General features: G+C 44.1%; 1 protein-coding gene across 1 annotated transcript in view; it reads right to left on the minus strand.

Moving 5' to 3' along the window:
• fat1a (FAT atypical cadherin 1a) overlaps window positions 1–19,099 on the minus strand; it is a 71,211-nt gene that overhangs the window by 40,903 nt on the left and 11,209 nt on the right. The window contains exons 3-4 of the mRNA XM_079219708.1: window positions 13,534–13,848; window positions 1,753–1,814 (exon numbers count right to left, since the gene is read on the minus strand). Of these exons, the coding sequence (XP_079075834.1) occupies window positions 1,753–1,814; window positions 13,534–13,848 (377 nt within the window). The remainder of the gene's footprint in view (window positions 1–1,752; window positions 1,815–13,533; window positions 13,849–19,099) is intronic.

The following is a 19,099-nucleotide window of genomic DNA, read 5'->3' on the forward strand; positions in this document are numbered from 1 at the left end:
CCCCCACTGCCTTTATCTCTCTCTCCCTCTCTCTCTCTTTCACACAGGCACACGACGACTACCAACCCCCATCCCTCTCATCATAAAAGCTGAAGGCCCCCTGTGCTCCCTCCACCTCCTCTTGGCATTTGGTGCAAACAATGCTGACACAGCCCCCACCCTAATTGCTCCACATGTTTCGTTTCTTCTCCTACAACAAGCTCGTACAAAAAAAAACTCCTGCGCTGGTTAGGAGTTCAAATCTGATTGGTCCTGCCGACACCCAGATCGCACACAAAGGCATGCGCGCACACATTTATGATCCTCTGAGTCACGATTATGCCTCGATTTGCTGCCCTGAGGATAAGGTGTGTGTGTGTGTGTGTGTGTGTGTGGGGAGAGGGCAAAATTGTAGGGTTGAGGGGTCTGAGCGGCTCCATGAACGTTTGGCCCAATAAAGAGCTTCCTGCCCGATCCCCAATAACCACTGACCAACACGCACAAACTCCTTAAGTCGCCATGGTTACACAGCTCTTTCCAGGCTGTGTTCACTCAGCCACTTCCTAAAAGTATTTAGGTCATAAGTTACTAGCTTTAAATTATCCCTCCAATTCACATTAATTAGGAATGTGCGAAAGAGACCTTTTGGTAGCTAAGCTTAGTTAATAGTTGGTTCTCTGTGTGCTGCAAATAGTTTGAGTAATAAATATAGAGAATAGACGTGTTGAATTTGGCGAAACTTTAAAGTCGAACCAGAGTTTGAGCCGAGTGTTTAATGTGGTTAAAAAATATCCGTCTGCAGGCATTCCGTCAAACGGGACAAAAAGAACAAAAGCCATGAAGTCGGTTTAGCTTAACTTCACTAAGGTGGGAATTTGCTTCTTTATTTATGACAGACACAAAGGCTTTGAATCGGACACCGATTCCAAGCTGGTACTTCAGCAGCTTTCGGCCACATGTTGGAAGTCGAGGGCAAAACCGCAAGATTGAAGAGCTTCGGGTTTTTATGGTGACCTTTTTCTGACACCCAATAGTACCCGATACTCTTGTATTTCCAACAACCTTACTATTTGTAATTTCTTAGCAAAACATGTCACTTAAAGTGACACAGTCTTCTCTCATTCCCCACTTGCTTCCCTGTCATTTACTCTCAGTCCCGTCATGCAATTAGTGCAATGCGCAATGTACAATCCGAGTATGAAATACAACACCGCTCTGGCACCAGATACAGCAGCATTAACCGTCACCCAGTGATCACTGAATTGTGTAACTTCCAACAATAATTAAAAGGAGTCCAATCTGCTCCCTGTCAGCACCGGAAACACAATTAAAACGGCTATTATCAACCTCGGCGCCGTGGTGAGAGAGAGGGAGCAAAGCATCGGGAGATAAACGGAGCCCAGCTCAATTAAAACCCACAAGTTTAGACATTGGCCTGTTGGTCTGACAACAGTTTCCTGTCCCAGCTTGCTCCCTCCACGAGACGGAACAGTGGGAAAGAACAAAGGAGCAGTCACCAGGATCTCCCGCACGCCTCCCACCTCTCCTTCCGACCCCATCCGGAAATCAGTGCAAGGTGAAATTATTCCAAAAGGACCTTTCCTGCCTACACTAGAAGACTTGTCTTTGTCGGTAACCTGTGGCACTCAGCCAAAGTAGGCTGGAAATGCCAAATCTTGCTTCTTTTTGAAGGTCTCTGATTATCATTTCATTTCCACACAAGAGAGGCTGACGTGGACCGCTCTTTTTTTGCTGTAGAAAAACTGAGCTTACCTCAAGAATGTGCTCATCTTGTTGCTCCCTGTCCAGTTTTCTTGAGGTGGTTGTAACCAGACCTGTTGAAGACAATCAATGAGAGTGTGAATATACGGACGGATATATCATTAACTACATAGAACAACAACCAAGTGCACCAATTTCTGTTGTTTCATATGAAAATACTGGACCAGAGCAGACAGATGAATGGGCCCCGCCAATATAAAACAATATAAAACAAGAAACTCTAAAAGGTGTGTTAGAGGTAGGTTAGAAACCATCAGTGAGCACGGAAATGGAAATTTCCCACTGAGAACAAGTAGTAGCTACATTTCTTCAATCCTTGTGAGAAATATGAAATCTATATCGTTTGTTGATATATTGGATTTTTTAAACCGTTAAACATATTGATATCGGCATTAAATATAGATTATCGGTAGGTTGTATGCTGGACTAAATCATTGTGTAGCTCCTGTTATCAGGATGAGTGCCAAAGAGTCACTTTCACAAATATAAATATACAAACAGTATTTGATTAATAACACTCCACTTCTTCCACTCAGTGCTGGGTGGCGTAGTCTGAACCCTGCTGGTTATCTCATCCGTCACCCACAAGTTAAGAGTTTGCATGTGGAGGACGGCTCTCCCTGTTGTCGGTCCAACCCGTTGCCAGACGTCCCGCCACACCGCCTCACATATGTGAAATATCACAACGGTGTGCCAATAGTGTCCAAACAGCAGCATGGCCTCGACACCCTGCTTTCAATTCTTCCACAAGCTGAATAAATAGAGCCGGGCAGACATGGGCCCCCCGGTCCCGAGCACTCTTTGAAACAGAGCAGAGGAACCTTCAGAAAAGATCCTGCAGCTAGTTGAAGTGCTTCAAGGGTCTTTTGGGGTTCTACCGTTCGTTTTAAGTGGGGGGGATTGGTGCTCCAAAGTGAATCACACAGAAGGGACTTTGTTAAGCCAGGGTTTAACAAAAGTAAAAAATAAAACAAGTTGAGAGTCTTGAGTTCCTGGCTAATCCAATTTTAAATCAAATTCACACACACAAGGGAAGGAAAAAAAGGAGGAACGAAAAGGGGTGGGTGGGGGGGGGGGGGATCGCGACATGGCTGCGTTAAAAGCAGCGCGCTGTTCTCACTACTACTTTAATTGTAACTTTGCAGAGACTGAGTGCAGAGTACACATGCCAACTCCAACCACACCAGGGCCGTCTGCCTGCCACAGTGCGTCTGATTAGCATAAAGCGAAGGATTTCCGAAACCCAAACCCATCAATGGCACACATGCCTGCAACGAGAATAGCAGGCCACAACTTACAGGTCCTGAAATATCCCTCCCTCTGCACTGCAATTGAGGCACATGAGCGAGGCACTTTTGCTCCCCCCCCTTCTTCTTTTTCTTATCCTCTCCTTCTTCGGCTTTATTTAATCTTCACAGTGAGCTGCAAAGATTTGGGTCTACTGATATTCGGTTGGGCAAAAAGGAATTACTCTTCCCCTCGGTGCGATTCATTTTTATTTTTGCTCTGCTTACCTGATGCCCCTCGAATTTAAAAGCTAATTTCGAATTAGTTTAAAAAAGATAATCAGGGTGGATGCGTTATGTTTTGAGCACACCTGATGCACATAAGGGCTTGAGCACCGGATGGGTCAAATGTGCCCAGAGAGGACTGGAATATGGACAGGTAGCCCATAATAATAATTCTCCAGTCTAATATATGTAATTTCAATTTTAGTGGCATATATTTTTTCAACCACAGGTTGAAAACCACACTGTTCGTCATATAATTTTTTTTTTTTGAAAAGGCATGTATATAATTAATGCAACTTCTTTTTACAGTTTTCTGAATCTGCTCCTTTTGATTTGCAGAGGATGATTTCACAGGGCAAACATGGCAATAAAAGCCCTGCAATAACCCTGCATAATAATAATAATAACAACAACATATAATAAAAAGAGGTGTGACAACACTGACAACACAATTAACTTCAGTGAATTCATACCACCTCCAGGAATTACTCTTTGCAGTGCTGCACGCCGTCTGCAGCAGTTTGCAGAGGAGCGGCGCGGGTTACACGAGTTAGCGAGCACCAGATTATTACCATCAAAGCTAATAGTTCTGCTGTGCCACATCAAAACAGACCACGCTGACTAATTATTCATGTGCTTTAGAGGGCTGGCGCTGATGGATGATAATGTTTTTAAGCTCCCCTGTGTGCCGTGTTAGGTAACTCCTCTCTTTGTACATGTATTATAGAGCAGAATACAGATGACAGCATTAACCACACCGAGTCGAGGCCTCTGATTTATAATTCCTCTGCAAATAGGCTGCCAAGTCAAAGGTTGGCGAGGCATCATAACAGACTTCCTACTCGGAGTACGGCAACACAACCGATCACAAAAAAATGCCCCGTTTAACAGTAATCCCAAAGAATAGAAATGTAGCTTTTAGTTCTGCCAAAGACAGCACAGAGGTCTCACTTCACAAACATAATTCGAACCACGACGCCGGAAAGATAAGTTAATGGCACAGGCGGCGCATCACTGGATGCCTTTTGTTTATGGATATGCGCGCTTAGTGAGAAGCCGTGTGCGCTTTGGTTCAGGTTGAATCTTTTCGTCTCTTTTTTCTCTTCACCTGACAAAAATTAGCGACGCTACCTCCAGCTGAAAATGGGGACGGGGAAATTTTGGGAGAGCGCACTGGCAAACGAGACAAGGTGAAACTAAACAAAAAAAAAAAGGGGAAAGTTATTTGATCCTTCATTCGCTTGCTGGAGTGAAAACAAAACAAAACAAAAGCAAACATCAGGTGACGAACACGCTCAGATTTCATGGACCACAAACCCGCTGAAATCCCATTTCCCAGAGATTTCGCACGGCGACATAAATATCAAAACACATTTCATATATATATATATATGGGACTCCTTCCAGATGCACTTGTGTCATTTAGCAACGGCGGGGTGCCGAACTTCTCACAGTGGGGTGGCGACCTTTCCTGCCAGACCGAGTATTCTTTGTGCACGTCTCACTCGCAGCAGACAATCCGCCCCGTAGTGAGCGTCTGCATTTAGTCGCACGGTGCCGGGTTCCTCTTTTCCAAATCGCATTGGGTGTGTTCCACAGGTGGACTGAGCAGTCTGGGGCTGCAACTAATGATTATTTTCTTAATCAACAGATTCATTGTTTGGTCTGTAAAGTTACAAAACAAATGTCCTGAAAGCCAATGCAGCTCATGTTCAAACTGGAGAAACTGAATCCGGGTATTGGCATGAAAGATGACTTTAATCAAAACCATTAATCAATTTTCAAAAATAGTTGCAGATTACTTTCATGTTGATAACCTGATTAATTCACTAACTGTTTCAGCCCTACATGAGTCAGCTTAGCGGTTTTGAGGCACGGCCTGTTTGATCCTCAACGACATTTTTACTGCTCTTTCATATTTTTTAAGTTAAAAGTTTTTTGAATTTTGATGGAGCATGACATCAGCATACACTTCCAAGATGTGGAGGATAAAGATGTCAGATAGTAGAATAAAACATCTGAAATAAAAAAATAACAAAAAGCTGTTTTGACGCAAGTCGTGTTGTTGTGTTGTGGCTTATAGTGCTTTTGTTTGCTTCTGCTCCACTTTCATCTAACACACTGCCAGCTCTCTGACCTCGGGACTTGTCGCCCACTCCTAATATCCATGCACGGATCTCACTTTTGGTAACAACTCGTTTCCAGAAGAAAAAAAAAACACTTTCAGAACTCTATATTAACTCATCCTGCAATCATTGTCCACTCACGGTGAAGCGACACGCTCGCCAGAAATGCTCCATTTGCGTCGGCCGATGCGGGCCAACAAGAAGGTGCATGCACCTCTCCACCTCGACGTTTGAGGAACTGGGAAATAATTGCTTGGTAAGCCCGAGCTCACCAAAGAAGTCTGCCGCTTCCAAGCCCGCTGCCTTTGTCACAACAAACACACACAAAAGCCATCCTCAGGCGTGGGCTGAGTCGGGCCGACAGTAATTACAGCCGTGCTGTTTTGAGAGGGGGAGAAAAACAACAGCCGAGCAGCGGTGGCACTCTCAACCATGTCCTTGAGCGCTGCAAACCGCTGCAAACCGCTGCAAACCGCTGCGCCCAAATGAAGGCCTGCAGGGAGTTAAGGAGTCCAGGACATTGTTGGGCCGGTTCATACCCGGGAATTACCGCTGTGATTAGCAGTTCTTCGGAGTGACACACATATCTATGTGACACGCTTTTAACTCCAGCCGTCTGGGCTTTTCCGAGCCCCCCCACCCCCCCCCCTGTCGTTGTTGATGAAATGACACTATGACGCTATGAATATTCAGTATATAAATGCTTGCTATTTCTCTCCAGCGCGAGGAAAATAATGAACGCGGCGGCGGGCTGCAGCGTTTCTTATCCGGAAAAACCCGGCGTCCGACCCCAGCCGGCTATATCTGTACTCGCAGCGGTATTTTGAGTTAAGTGTCTGCCACTAAAACAACACAGGGAGAAAAAAAAAGATCTGCTTCCACTGCTCACGATGCCATCTGAACTCCCAGATGAAAACTGTGGGAGACCGACATCCAAAAGGGGCGTGGGAGTTTAAGAAGGGACTGGCACATTAAAGTCTGAACCGTTTGTCGCCGTTTGTCGCTTTCTTTGTAACTGTAGAGTCTCCGAAACGCTGCCGAACAAGAGCCGCTGACTTGTACTGTGGAGGGATACTTGGCACGCCGTTTGAAAAAGGCAGTGTGGTCCGACTGAGTTGACAAATGCGAACAAAAAAGAGTGGCCATGTCAGCTCATATAAACACATTAATACATGCATATGGTCTTCGAGAAAATGAGTAAAAGGCATTCAGCGGCGGAGGGGGTGGGGGGAGCGTTGTTTGCATTAGGATTGGGATATCTCAGCACCTCACAGCTGCGAGGCTTATTTGTAATCTGAATAGACAAGCACGTCATGGAAGACTTGGGGCTATGGGGGATTCAGGTTCCCTCGGTGCTGGTGAAAGTGAATGTTGTGTCAATGGAGGGGATGCATGGGCGCAGTGGAGCAGCTGAGGTACCGCTGAGCTTGCTGGGAGTTCTTTGTGGTGTTTAAGACAAGGCATCACGGAGACCGGTGACAGCAAGAGGACTGTGTGCTGAAAAATTGGGTTTTGATCTATGTTAGATGACTGTCCCTTCGCTCCCTCGTAGACTTCACGCATTTCACGTCGGCCTCTTAATTTTCATCTGTCAAATTTACATGTAAAACCACTTGAGCGTTAAAGTTGTGGTTGTGTCTCGAGCATAAATCTGCAAGGCCAATTAGACTATTGAACATCTGTCAGTCAAACGCTCGCTGATGGGCATAACATTGTCAAATGTTGAACTAGTGAGTTCTTAGAGGGGCAGATAATGAATACAAAATAGAATGAGCAAGATCACATATGCACCATTTTCATTCGGCGATGAAGTCCCGTTAGCAAATGTCTGTGGCTATCTACGCTCATACATTAACGCCCAGCTCTCCTTGAAAAGCATATTTACATGGATTAAAGGAAAAACATGAAACGTGACTAAATACTTGGCCACAGCAAAGTAAATCTGCTCTTTTCTTTCACGTCGAGTTTAACTTCTGGTCGACTTTGACCCGGAAATCTGCAGAAACCAGCGATGAGTCTCGACAGCGCTGACCTTTCGGGTGAACGGAGAGCAGGCGAGTCCAACATGGTGGATGTTATTGGAGCTCATTGGCCGTGTTGCACCAGCCACTTTTATTTAACCTCCTCTGTTGGAGTGCGAGCTGCTCCACAAAAGAGGGACGGTTTGAAGACAGAGAGTCGATGGTACAAATACGTCTCGTTAATTAACTGTGAGGACTTATTGTCCCCGTCGGAGACGAGGCTGACCCGTTAGCTTCGGCGGCTTAACTCTCCTTTTCAAAAACACTCTTTGTTGAATGAAACGATGCAAAGTCCCCCGGGGGAGTAAACTGCATTCTAGAGGAAAATACAAAGAAGCTTGCAGAGTTATTGTGACTAACGCTAGTATGTTCCTGGCTGCAGTTCATCGACTAGCCTTTGAATGCTCACCAAACCTTTTAAGAGGATTTTAAGAGGAAGCACAAATGACATTCCCCGTGCCAACTTAAGCTGTGATCAGGTCCGTACGAGGTAGCACATATACGCATATGAATGGAGCCTGAGGGCAACAGTAGTAGCCTACTAAGAATACAGAAGACAAATACAGTGGAAACCACTTTTAAGGATCAAAAGGCTTTGGCAGAACCATTCCTACACAAATGCTGTTTAAATACTTCGCTTATAGTTATTTAGTAGTCCGATTACAGTGTTTTAAAACTACGCTAAGCCAACGTTAATTACATTTTTGTTTTCTTTTTTACTTTACTCCCATGATACTTTGCGCCCGCCTGCTCTACGGCTGGCTACCTGAGGCTATTGAGGCTACCGAGGCGTGCACATTGAAATCATGACAGGAAAAAAGGAAGTAATTTTCTCTCAATAAAAAAATGAATGTGCACCAGAAGCACTCGTGGTTTGCTAATGCCTTTTCACGCAATGGCCCCGAAGTGACACAGAGCTGGTGGAAAAAACAACAGAAAAGCAGCCTCTTGAATATGGGAAAAAGGAAAGATAATTAGCAGCGAGCCAGTAAATAGCGAAACTACACATTGTATTGCTTTGTCGTCATGTAATAAATATACAAATGTCAATGAGATGGTAATCTGTGTGACAAACAAAGAAAAATTAAACAAAACCAGATGTAATTATCATCAGTTTAGAGCGATCGATTTGACCCGGGTAGAAGGAGCATTTTGGAGAGAGAAAACATTCAAAGTGAAGATCTTTACCGGTTTTTTTTAATACACCGTCTTGATTGCAGTCCCTGTAAACCCACGCAGGTTTGCCACTGTCAAATTAAACTGTGTTTCAGAATGCCAGCGAAGCAACAAATCAAAAAGGTGTGACTTGATCCGAGTTGATGTCACAAATGGTTTCCATGGTTGCTGGGCTATATTCTGCATAGTGGGTCAGGTGGTGTTGTTTTTTTTTCTTGCTTTTAGGTCATGAGGTTGGTCACACTGCATATAATGGTTTGGCTTCGCTTTGCTCTGAATGAATCACAGTTCCTCTTCTATAAAGTGGGGAAGTGAGTAAATGTTTACTGATTACTGGCCCACAAAATAGATGTAGCGTGCTTTCGTTTTTGAAAAAGGAGACGAAATGCCATTTCTTGTCCTTTTCTTTTTTTTTGTATATCATGCCGTATCATTGGATGTGTCTCAAAGACACTGTGGTTAAACTGAACCTTAGCCAGCTAAGCCACCGTGACCGCTCTTTGAAGTTTTAAGAGGACAATCGGAAATTTTTCATTTCCACTTTTTTCTTCTCACAATCTCTTGAGAGCTGTAACAATCGTTTGGGCCCCGCAATTACCGGAAACCCCAGGAAGTTGTTGGAAGTATCCATTTCCTATCTCACTTCCCCTGATAGTTGTTGGGGCTTCGGTAGACCACTGATAACACCAGCGTGTGTGTGTGTGTGTGTTTTTCTACCTCAAACAGAGGAGGCGTTACTAAAAGTTGATATGAGCGCCACAGAAAGTGGATGATTCGCAGCTCTAGTCCCAGTGGCTGTTTTCCCTTACCTTTTCATTCAACCCTCAGGATGACAAATGCACATAAAACCTGTCGAAAGGTATCCAAGCTTGCCAAAGCTTTTACCCACGGACACTCCTTCTCAATTGATGACATTGAGCCGGTGGCTGCAGGCGAAGGAAAACGAAAAGGATGGGCCAGAATTGTTCAATGCAACTGTCAAAAATGTTTCTTCCTTCATTTGAGTTTAACCACTGGAATGGAGGAGTCTGCCATTACTGGGCAGGCACAATCAGGTACAGACAGTCATCCCCTATTAAAAGGCATGCTGGTGTCCGCTAGAACCACACCATTGTCTGGTGACGAACACAAGACAGGCGTCATCGTTACAGGGTGGAGTTTTCACCAGGCTTTAGGTGCTCTGAGCATAAATGTCAGGTCACCGCAAACTAATGATGCCATGGTCTGAAAAGTCAATGGACACCACTGGGATAATTAGAGAAGCCTTACAAAGTACTAATACGGTACGAAGAAAGGCAGAATCGGCACAACAGGATCTAGAGTAATGAGCGTTCAGCAAGATAAGATAGTTATCCATGTGATCTTTGCTCTGGCTCTCTCTCACATTAGCTTAGATATGGAAAAAAAAACTTCCTGTGTGTGTGCTCCGTCTGTGTGTGTGTGTGTGTGTGTTGCTTGGTTGCCCTTTTCCCGACACATGCGAGCTCTGGCATAAGAGCGCTGCCCAAAGTCCAGGAAGTCACAAGCACAGCAGCAGCATTTCAGAGAAGCGAGAGAGTGATTCACCAGGTAAATGGACGCTGCTCGCTCGCTCCCTCACAGAAAAGGTGGGCAACTCGTGTCAACAACCTCAGATGAACTAGCTCTGACAAGTCATTTATATGGGGAATAAAACTAGACAGCTACTGGCTGGCTGTCTCGAGTTCTGCACATGTGGACGAACCGTCCTCGTTCTAATTTGAGGCGATGGTCTATCTGCCCGACGTCGGCCTCGTATCCCGTTGAGGTCCGTTGGAAACAAGCCTGTTAGTCCTTACAAAGGGAATACAGCTCTCAGCAGCCGTCCAATCCAGGCTCAGGAGCGTGGAACAACCGTGGTCATGTCCGTGGGCGGGATGAGATCTGTGCCATCAGACAACTGAGCACTTGTTCGTCTTTTGAAAAGTTCAGAACCAAACATCATTATTCAAATTCCCTGATCTCGTCCTGATTTGGAGCACATAAAGTCACATCCAGCTGACTGTCACAATTCCCGCCCCACACGCCTCTGCCTTGCGTCTCCCCCCTCTGTTCTGATCCTCAAAAGCGAGGCCATATCAAACCGTTAAGTTCTAAACTCTCGTCACAGATTGCAATAGTAAAAGAGAAGAGCTGGCTTTGCACTTTAATGACAAACTAAAGTCAGAGAACAGCCAAAGCAGCGGGACTTGTTTACTTGGCAGAAATAAAGTAGGCCTAAGCCTTTCATCCTGGGCTTTACCGAGCCAGTGTGGGTCTGTGCCGAAGAGAAAAAAAAGAGGGCAACCGACGCCACCCAAGGCGTCAAAGCGAAGCCTTCACATGTGTTTGAAGCTCGACAGGCTGCTTGGAGAGCGGAGCGAGGCCGAGGCCCGCGATGGAAGGCTAGCAAGTTAGCTCGGAACACATGCACGTTCCCAAAAAGCCACACACAAAACACAGGCCTGGACCTTCTTTTCCTCTTTCCCCACCCCTTTGGTAGAGCTTTGTAGAGACGCCAAGGGCCCATGCTTCCAATGCAATTTTAGAACATGTAATTACAGAGACTCGCATGTTGTAAATTTAAACATTTTCAAAAACCTGTAATATGCGGCGAGAACGCCATACTGAGTTGATAATGCGGAGAGATATCGGGCTTATTTTCATCTCATTTAACGCCACAGATAATAAAAAATAAGATATAGTTTGTAATCTCTCCCCGAGACACTCAATCCAATTTGGAACAAAAAAACATTGGCTAGTAAAAACATGTTGCTGTCGTTTTAACCGGCACTGTGCATAAATCACTGTCTTCTCAAGGAGGCGGCTACACATGGCTCCTTGTTTTTTTTCATTCCCCATTCTCCACTCTCTGCTGCAATCTTAAAAACAAAGAAGGAAAGAAATCACAGCAACAGAGCAGTGATTTAATATTTAAAGTTGTCTTTGTCCAAACCACTCTTTGTTGAACCTGACGCAGGGGGCTCTGGTGTACTGATAAATGTTTTAACATGCTTTGATATGCATGCATGAGTCATATCTTTATGCCTCAGTGTCATCCACATAACCAGTTTTTTCTTTCCAGAGAGCTCATCTGACATTTAAAAAACATGTAAAGATGCAATTCTACTGTAAAGGGGCCCTGGCCACAGCGGACTTGACCATAAGCTGTATAAAAAAATGTGGGCTGAGAAGACTTTCTACTGCTGAATAAGTAACGCACTTAAAGTTTATCAAAACCTTGAAACAGAGCACAATGGGCCTTGATGAAGAACACTAAAGTTTACAATAGAATCAAAGAATATTTTGCAAAGAATTCATCTTTTTCAGTGGTGAAAGAGATTAAAATGCAGTCTCGTTCGGCGAAAAAAGAAATACCAAAAAAGCAACGGCATTTAGATCAAGATCAGCTGCTTCAGTGTAAACATTCCTTTCCAGTTATGGTCCGCAGAAGGGCAGAAAGAAGAAGAAAAAACAGAATATATCAGGAAGACACATGATTGCAAAGATATTTTCTTCACAGCTCAAGGTCTGCCTACGTTGTTTAAACAGCGTCATGTATGACTGCTTTGTCAGAAGATAAATATTCAATTTCACAGCGCTTTCCCTTTCCAGCCTCCCACAGTTCTCATCAGCGTATGTAAGCTAATCTTGTCAAGCAAGCAGATAAAACACCACCCGTACGTGTCCGCATACCTAAGGTTTCCCCTTTTTTTTTTACGTTATCAGTTATTTTTTCCTCTTTCTTTTCCTGTCCGGCGGGGAGGACCCGGCTATTACTGCGAGGCTTGTTCGGGAGGCGTGCTCCAAGATGAATCCTTATTTGGTCAGAACATTCACATTGCCACTTCCAACCAAAATAACTCCAGTTTGTTGATGTGACAACCTTGGGAAACAGGAGGACCACACACGGCAGTGAGGACAGGCCGGAGCAACTGCTTCACTGACCGTTCCTACTTTCAGTTTCATGAGCACTTGCATTCAAGGCAATAAAACACCTGATTGTGAGGGAGAATAATTCAGTAATTGGCACTTTCACAGAGACATAGAGGGTTTAAACCGTCTCATTTTGCGACTTTGATCTATGGAAATGGAAGAAATTGATGACGAACTCGCCTTGATTTATTTAATTGTCTTGCAATTATACAGATCAACCTGTTGGCTCCGAGTGGATCTAAAAAACACATTCTTCAAAAGAATCACACTTAAATATTGAGTTTGGCATAACAGGAATGTTTCTGTTAATTTACAGAGAGGCTCTGAATGTACATGCAGCTGCTTCACTTTGTACCTATTACAAGTTTCCTCTCTGCTTTCCAACTAAACATAGCTAGCTCCTGCAACTTTAAAGGAGCCCAATGAAATATTAATCATCACACCATTTGCAGAGTACCATACGAGAACCCACTTTAGAGTGTTAGAGTGGAAAAACCCCCTGTAGGCTCAACCCACTCCTGTCCTGGGTTAAAATATGGAGTTCACACTGCTCTTCCTCTTCACAAGAACGGAAACAGGAACTTCACAGCAGCCGTTTGCCGGCGTGTGTCTGCCGCGCACTACAGTGCATCTCAAAACCTAGCCCTGAGTCTCAAAAGATAATTGAATATGCAGCACAAATCTTTACACAGTCTGTTTGCCACATTTGTGACCTTTTAAGTAGTCGATCGCTTGAGTCGAGGCAAATACATTTGGCATTTCATGCTTAGTGTTTATGTATCTATCAGTGAGGGTATGCCAATTGATCCCTGTTTATATGAAAACGCTTTATTCTATGAGCGGATTTCTCTGCAGTTGTTTTAAGTTTCTCAAGCTCGCAGCCAAATTAAAGGTTTCCATTTCCCTGAAATCCAATGCAAGGTCATGAGTCAGAGAAGGGACTTCCTGCTCTGAGGAAGCAATTTATGGTGTCATCAATATCCATCGGCGTAACCGCAATCTTACCTGTCCTGACGTTAACGGCAAAGAAGCCCTGGGGATTGCCGCTGGTGATCCTGTAGGTGAGTTTATCACTGGCCTTGGCGTCTGGATCGACCGCATTAATCTGGATGATTGACACGTCTTTCGGGGAGTTCTCCACGACGGAGGGGTAGTAGACGGGTTCTGAGGTCTGCGGCGCATTGTCGTTGACGTCCTGCACTTCGATGTAGACCTCGACGAAGGCGGAGAGCGGCACCACGCCGCGGTCCATCGCGTAGACGGTGAGCCAGTAGTGAGACGTTGTCTCGTGGTCCAGCAGCTCTTGTGTTCGGATGATGCCTGAGAGATTGGAGAGACAAAAACAAGCTCTTTAAAATCAGGGATTATTTTCCTGTGCAGCACAGTTTCAAGTCGCTTTCTGAACTATTGATGATCTCTGACATCGATTTCTAGCAATCAAGAGACCAGAAGCACCAGAACAGGCGCCTCAACTGGAACATGTCATGGTGGTATATTAACAACAGCCAGCCAGCGCTCTCCTGTTTACATTCACCAGGAGGGACGGTTTTTTTTTTTACTGCCATGTGGGGGCTGTAGCCTTCAGCTGAGCAAACAGAGCTTTCAGAGGCCTGTAAGTTGTATAAGTTGACAACGGTTAAGTGGAGGAGTGGAGGAGGGGCCGGTCTGGTCGTCAGAAACAACAAGTGATATCATAGAATAGTCTGGATGCAGTCACGGTAAAATAGGATAAATTATGTGTAAACATGTCCTGATGCACGCAGGCAAAAGACCAGAGGCCTAAGTTATGTATCAACAAATATCATTTAAATCTCCCAAAAATGCTCTGTGAATGGCGAGCTGTGCGAAATGTTCAGAGGAAAAGCTAACAAACAAAAGTTCATAGGAGCGAATATGCTTTAGTGCTTTTTCATCTCCACCTGAACCCACTTACAAGCACTCAAGTGCTCAGTAGGTACATTTGAACTGTAGGGAAAGGGATAAGTGACTGTGTGTGTGTGAGTGTGTGTGTGTGTGTGTCTGTGTGTGTGTGTGTGTGTGTGTGTGTCTGTGTGTTGAAATAGGTGTAGGGGGGTTCAGGTAGAGGGAGAGGGTGTGTGCACATGCCTATGCGTTAGTTTGCTTGTGACAAAGTGTTACTTCATGTGTTCACGTGAACTCTAATAATTCAATTCTAACCAGACTACGCCTCCCGTTTTTATTCAGCACCAATCCTTTCACAATGTGAAATAGATGCAAAGCAACGTGACCGTCAAACATTAATACTAAAAGTGGGGACATGATTGAACGGTGAGTGGCGTGATGGAGCCACAGAGCAGTTGCAAGTGATTGCAGTGGATAACCAAACTACTAAACTGCTAAACGGGATTTGGATACGCTTTTTGCTTGTTGGAAAATAATGAGGACAAAAAGCAAAAATCTTCAAAAGGGCACAAACTGACAAAAAAAAAAAAAAACGCTGATAATGAAACGGCACAATATTATTATTTGGATAACGAGCGCGTGTGAGGTCGCATTATTTCAACAAGCAGAAAACATAAAAGGCGGTGAAGGGCAACATCAACAGAGATATCTTCTAGACAACGAAAACCCTGACAACCTTTGAAATAACAACTATGTCCACCGCTTGTGTTGTGTGCAATACCTCGATAACCTTTTATAGGTGCAATGTTAATTTATCGCTTTATTTAATTTTATCATATCTGAAACTAATAAAAGGTGCATCACGGTGGAGGCACACCCGTGTGATTACCGGGCGTGGGTGTCTAATCTATAACACAGATAAGGGCCGCCGGTTTCCTGCTGCCGCCTTCGTTCGCTCACTGTTACGTGATGGAACTGCGATGAGTGAAACAGAGCAGCCAAAACCTCCTGCCTCCTCGGGTGGAGGCAGATTTCTCAGAAAAAGCATAAACACTCCAAATTACTTCTTGCAGAATTCAAAAAGTGTAACACGGGAGGGGAGTTTGGTTGTACAGCTCATTTATTCTCCCCCCTCCCCGCTTCACTTAACCATCCCTGCATTTTTCGGCCCGGGATCCTCTCTTTGTCACTAGTCATCATTATAGCTCTCTCAAATGAGCTGGAGGCGTGCATACGAGTGGTAGCCAGGCAAGGGAAAACAGGTAGCTCCCCAATGTTTCCTAAAGCCAAGAGCCCCGTGGTGAAAACAACATCGACGCAAGAGTATATAAAGAATGCTAATAAGATGGCTGCGTATAATCAAACTAATGGCTTGAAACTCACAATAGACAGACAGCAACACGACGAGCAAACGTTTTGGCGAACTCGTAGAACAAGATTAACAGAGATAACATGGAAATTTGTTCGCAATCAATACAAAATAAAATAACACATTATTGACTAATTTGTGATCTTATTGAAGCTGACAATTTGGAGTGGACCCCGGCTGGAAGAGCAACATGTGCAGCAAAGTGGAAGATGTTCGACATGAATAGGCAACGCAGACGTTTATGTGAGGCGTCCTGAGCAGAACTGCAACGGGATAAGAGGACGAGAGTTTTAGCGAATCCGTTGAGGGGGGGTTTGGTTGAGTGGAGGTGGTCATGTGTGCTCATGCACACGCGTTAATATGACAAAGTATAGACGAGACGAACGGGAAGGTACGACGCTTCCTTTGTGCCCGTGCTCGGATGCTTGTGTATTTGACTGGCAGACACCAGCGTAGCAGAACAAATCCACTTTCGGCGGGGGTCATGCTTTTCGCTCGCAGTTCTTCGCCGTCGTTTCTGTCAGCAGACGCAAGATAACTTGTTGCATGAAAAAAAATAAGAAAAAAAGATTGCCACATGAATACAAACAGCAGCTGCAAGAGGAACGCTACTGTCCGCATTCTGGCCTTTTCAAACTAAATGTCAAGGCCAATTTGCACACGAGAGTTATATTTTTTTGTGTGTATATATATATATATATATATATATATATATATATATATATATCTGAAGAGACTCAAAAACGACACAACTTGTGTAGAAACGGCACAGAGTTTTAAAAGCTATCTGCCACGGCCGTTGGCTGGCTGGCTACAGACAAAAGCACATGAAAGATGAATCTGAAGAATTTAGTTGCCCCACCCATCCCATATACCTAGCCTACCCACTGAGGCAGAAGCAAAACCTGCCCTTAGGCCACAAGAAAAAGAAAAAAACAGACTGTGCAACAGCCTCTGCCAGATTTCCTTTCCCCTTCTTTTTTTTCCCTTTCCCCTTGCTCTTTCCTTTTCCCTCTGGCTTTGTTCTTCAAAGTGCGGTGGAGCCTTCAGACAGCCCAAAGGATTTCAAATTATCAAGACCAGCAGGTATCATTCGTATGAGTGTACTTAAATAAACGTCCTGTGCAGATGCACAATGAGTGTATTCAGTAACGACTTCCAGTCGGAGCAAAGCCACAGTTGGAAGAGGGTGAAATTCGCCTTTGAAAAGTCGCCCGCAACCGTTCAGCGCACGTCACAAGTTCTCCCTCGTGAAGCAAACTAAAAGCTGTCAACACAATATTAAGACTCACAACATCCGGATTGTCGCTGGTGCTGATTTTCTAAATTCTGCCTGAAGTCTGGAAGCCTTCATTTGACCATTCACTCAAAATGTGGTGATTACGTGTTGGCGGCTCGACGTACTCCAGGTCTTCCTCGTTCATTTCGAGGGTGGGGGATTTACTTTGAACTGCCTTCCGGTGAGCCCGCGCACCCCTTCCCCACATTCCTCGGCCTTCTCAGGCCTCTCGCTCACATGCTTACATAAACTTTCTCTGCGCTCGCTCTCTCTTTCCACAATCCCGGCGAAATGCTTCAAATTCCACTATCACAGTGTAGATCCTAGTGTAATAGAAAAGAGTCCAAAGCTAAGCTTTTCTGTTACCCAGCAACTAAACATATCACATCATCCCAAAGTTTCCAGACATCTGCAGCCAAGATCTGTGTTTCAAAGACATCAAGCCTGTTGGAATTTATGCCTGAAACCTTTTCAAATTCAAAAGATCTAAGTATGGTCCGAGGCAAAAATATGTTTTGTTGTTGTGTATTCAAAGCATCGCCTGAAGCATTGGTTTCATAATATAAGTGCAATATATTTAGGGGTTAGTCTTAGTCAAAGGCAAAAAACTACTGTCACTGTAAATAGAAAAAAGAAATGTGTGCGGACTGGGTTGCACGGGCTATTTGTGTATCTATTACTAAGTTTGTGTGGAAAGATTTTGGGGAGTTTGTGTCCTTCCAAAGTTCTTAGTTAACTACTCGCTAAGTTTTAAACTCAAGATTGAGAAATAAGTTGTTGTTTTTAAGTTTAGTAGTGTTCATGCAGTTTAGCATGAGCGCGACATCCTCGATTATTCAAGCTTTTATTTTTTGAGGTATACTGCATTTGTGAAGTATGAGTAAAGCATATTTTTATGTTAAATCTTCCCAGCGTACGTTAATATTTAGTAGCATTTTTGTTTGTTCATTGCATAATAGCAAGCTAATGTTTAATTTAAATTTAGTTTGCTTACACACTTGCTTGCAGTAAGTGTCCTCTGGTGTGATTCAAGGTGACACAGGGGTCGTGATCCATTAGGACAGAGATAATCATAATGGTGATAGTGTCACAAAGACCGGCTTATCTCCTTCAATTCCATGGACTATTGAGCCCGTGAGCCATTCCCACTTCACGCACCATTGTGCACGCTGTGTACTGGCGGTGCTGGCAGAGGAATAGCTGTCCACAGCTGGCTAAAGGTAACACGGTGCTTAATAGGGCCGGGCCGATTTGCCGACGTCAACGACATGGATTACACAACGTCACCGCGTTCAAAGCAGATTCCCGCAAACAAGCCACAGTTAAAAAAAATAAAAACCTCACCAGCAATCCATCCAAATGTGGTGCTCTGAGAGCGAGCGTCCACTTAAAAGCCTGATACACGTGTTGTGTTCATCAACATGAGAAACGCGTGTCTGTTAGTAATTTAAAATAATCACTAGATTAGTCATTAGATGAATCGACTAATTGGAAAAGAGTATCGCTTAAATCGTTAAGTAAGAATTGCTCGATGATTTCACAACAATTCTAATAGCTCTGTAATGCTATAGGTTTTTCTGTATGTTTTTTTACAGCCAGTACTGATGAGCCATACTGTAAAAGGAAAGATGAGAACGGCACACCAATTTGACTTCTCAATATTGCCACACAGGCATTTCGGGCAAGTCGCCCTTCTGTGTCATGTGAAAGCCAGAATGTAAAAGGGAGGCTAGAGAAAACATGAGAATAATTTATTTGTGCCCCAACTGTGAGCACTGAAAAGAGACTGAAATAAATCTTTTCAAACACTTGTTACATGTCTGTGATGCATGTCTGAATGGGTTTTTCTTTCCCCTTTAAAAAAAAAAAAATTGCCTATTAATTCCAGTTGAGATAGCTTTTTGGGACTTAGCTGTCGATACAAAGCCTCCATTGTTGCTTGGAATGGCGTTCTTTCAAAGGCCTTTGAACAGGTCTCATAGCAATACTCCTTGATTCAATATCACAGTATTATTTAGGAGTCTTTACTATACCTCTTAGCCCAGAGGAGCTCTCAGTGT

Source organism: Taurulus bubalis, assembly GCF_910589615.1.
Source record: "Taurulus bubalis genome assembly, chromosome: 6".
Classification (NCBI taxonomy): domain Eukaryota; kingdom Metazoa; phylum Chordata; class Actinopteri; order Perciformes; family Cottidae; genus Taurulus; species Taurulus bubalis.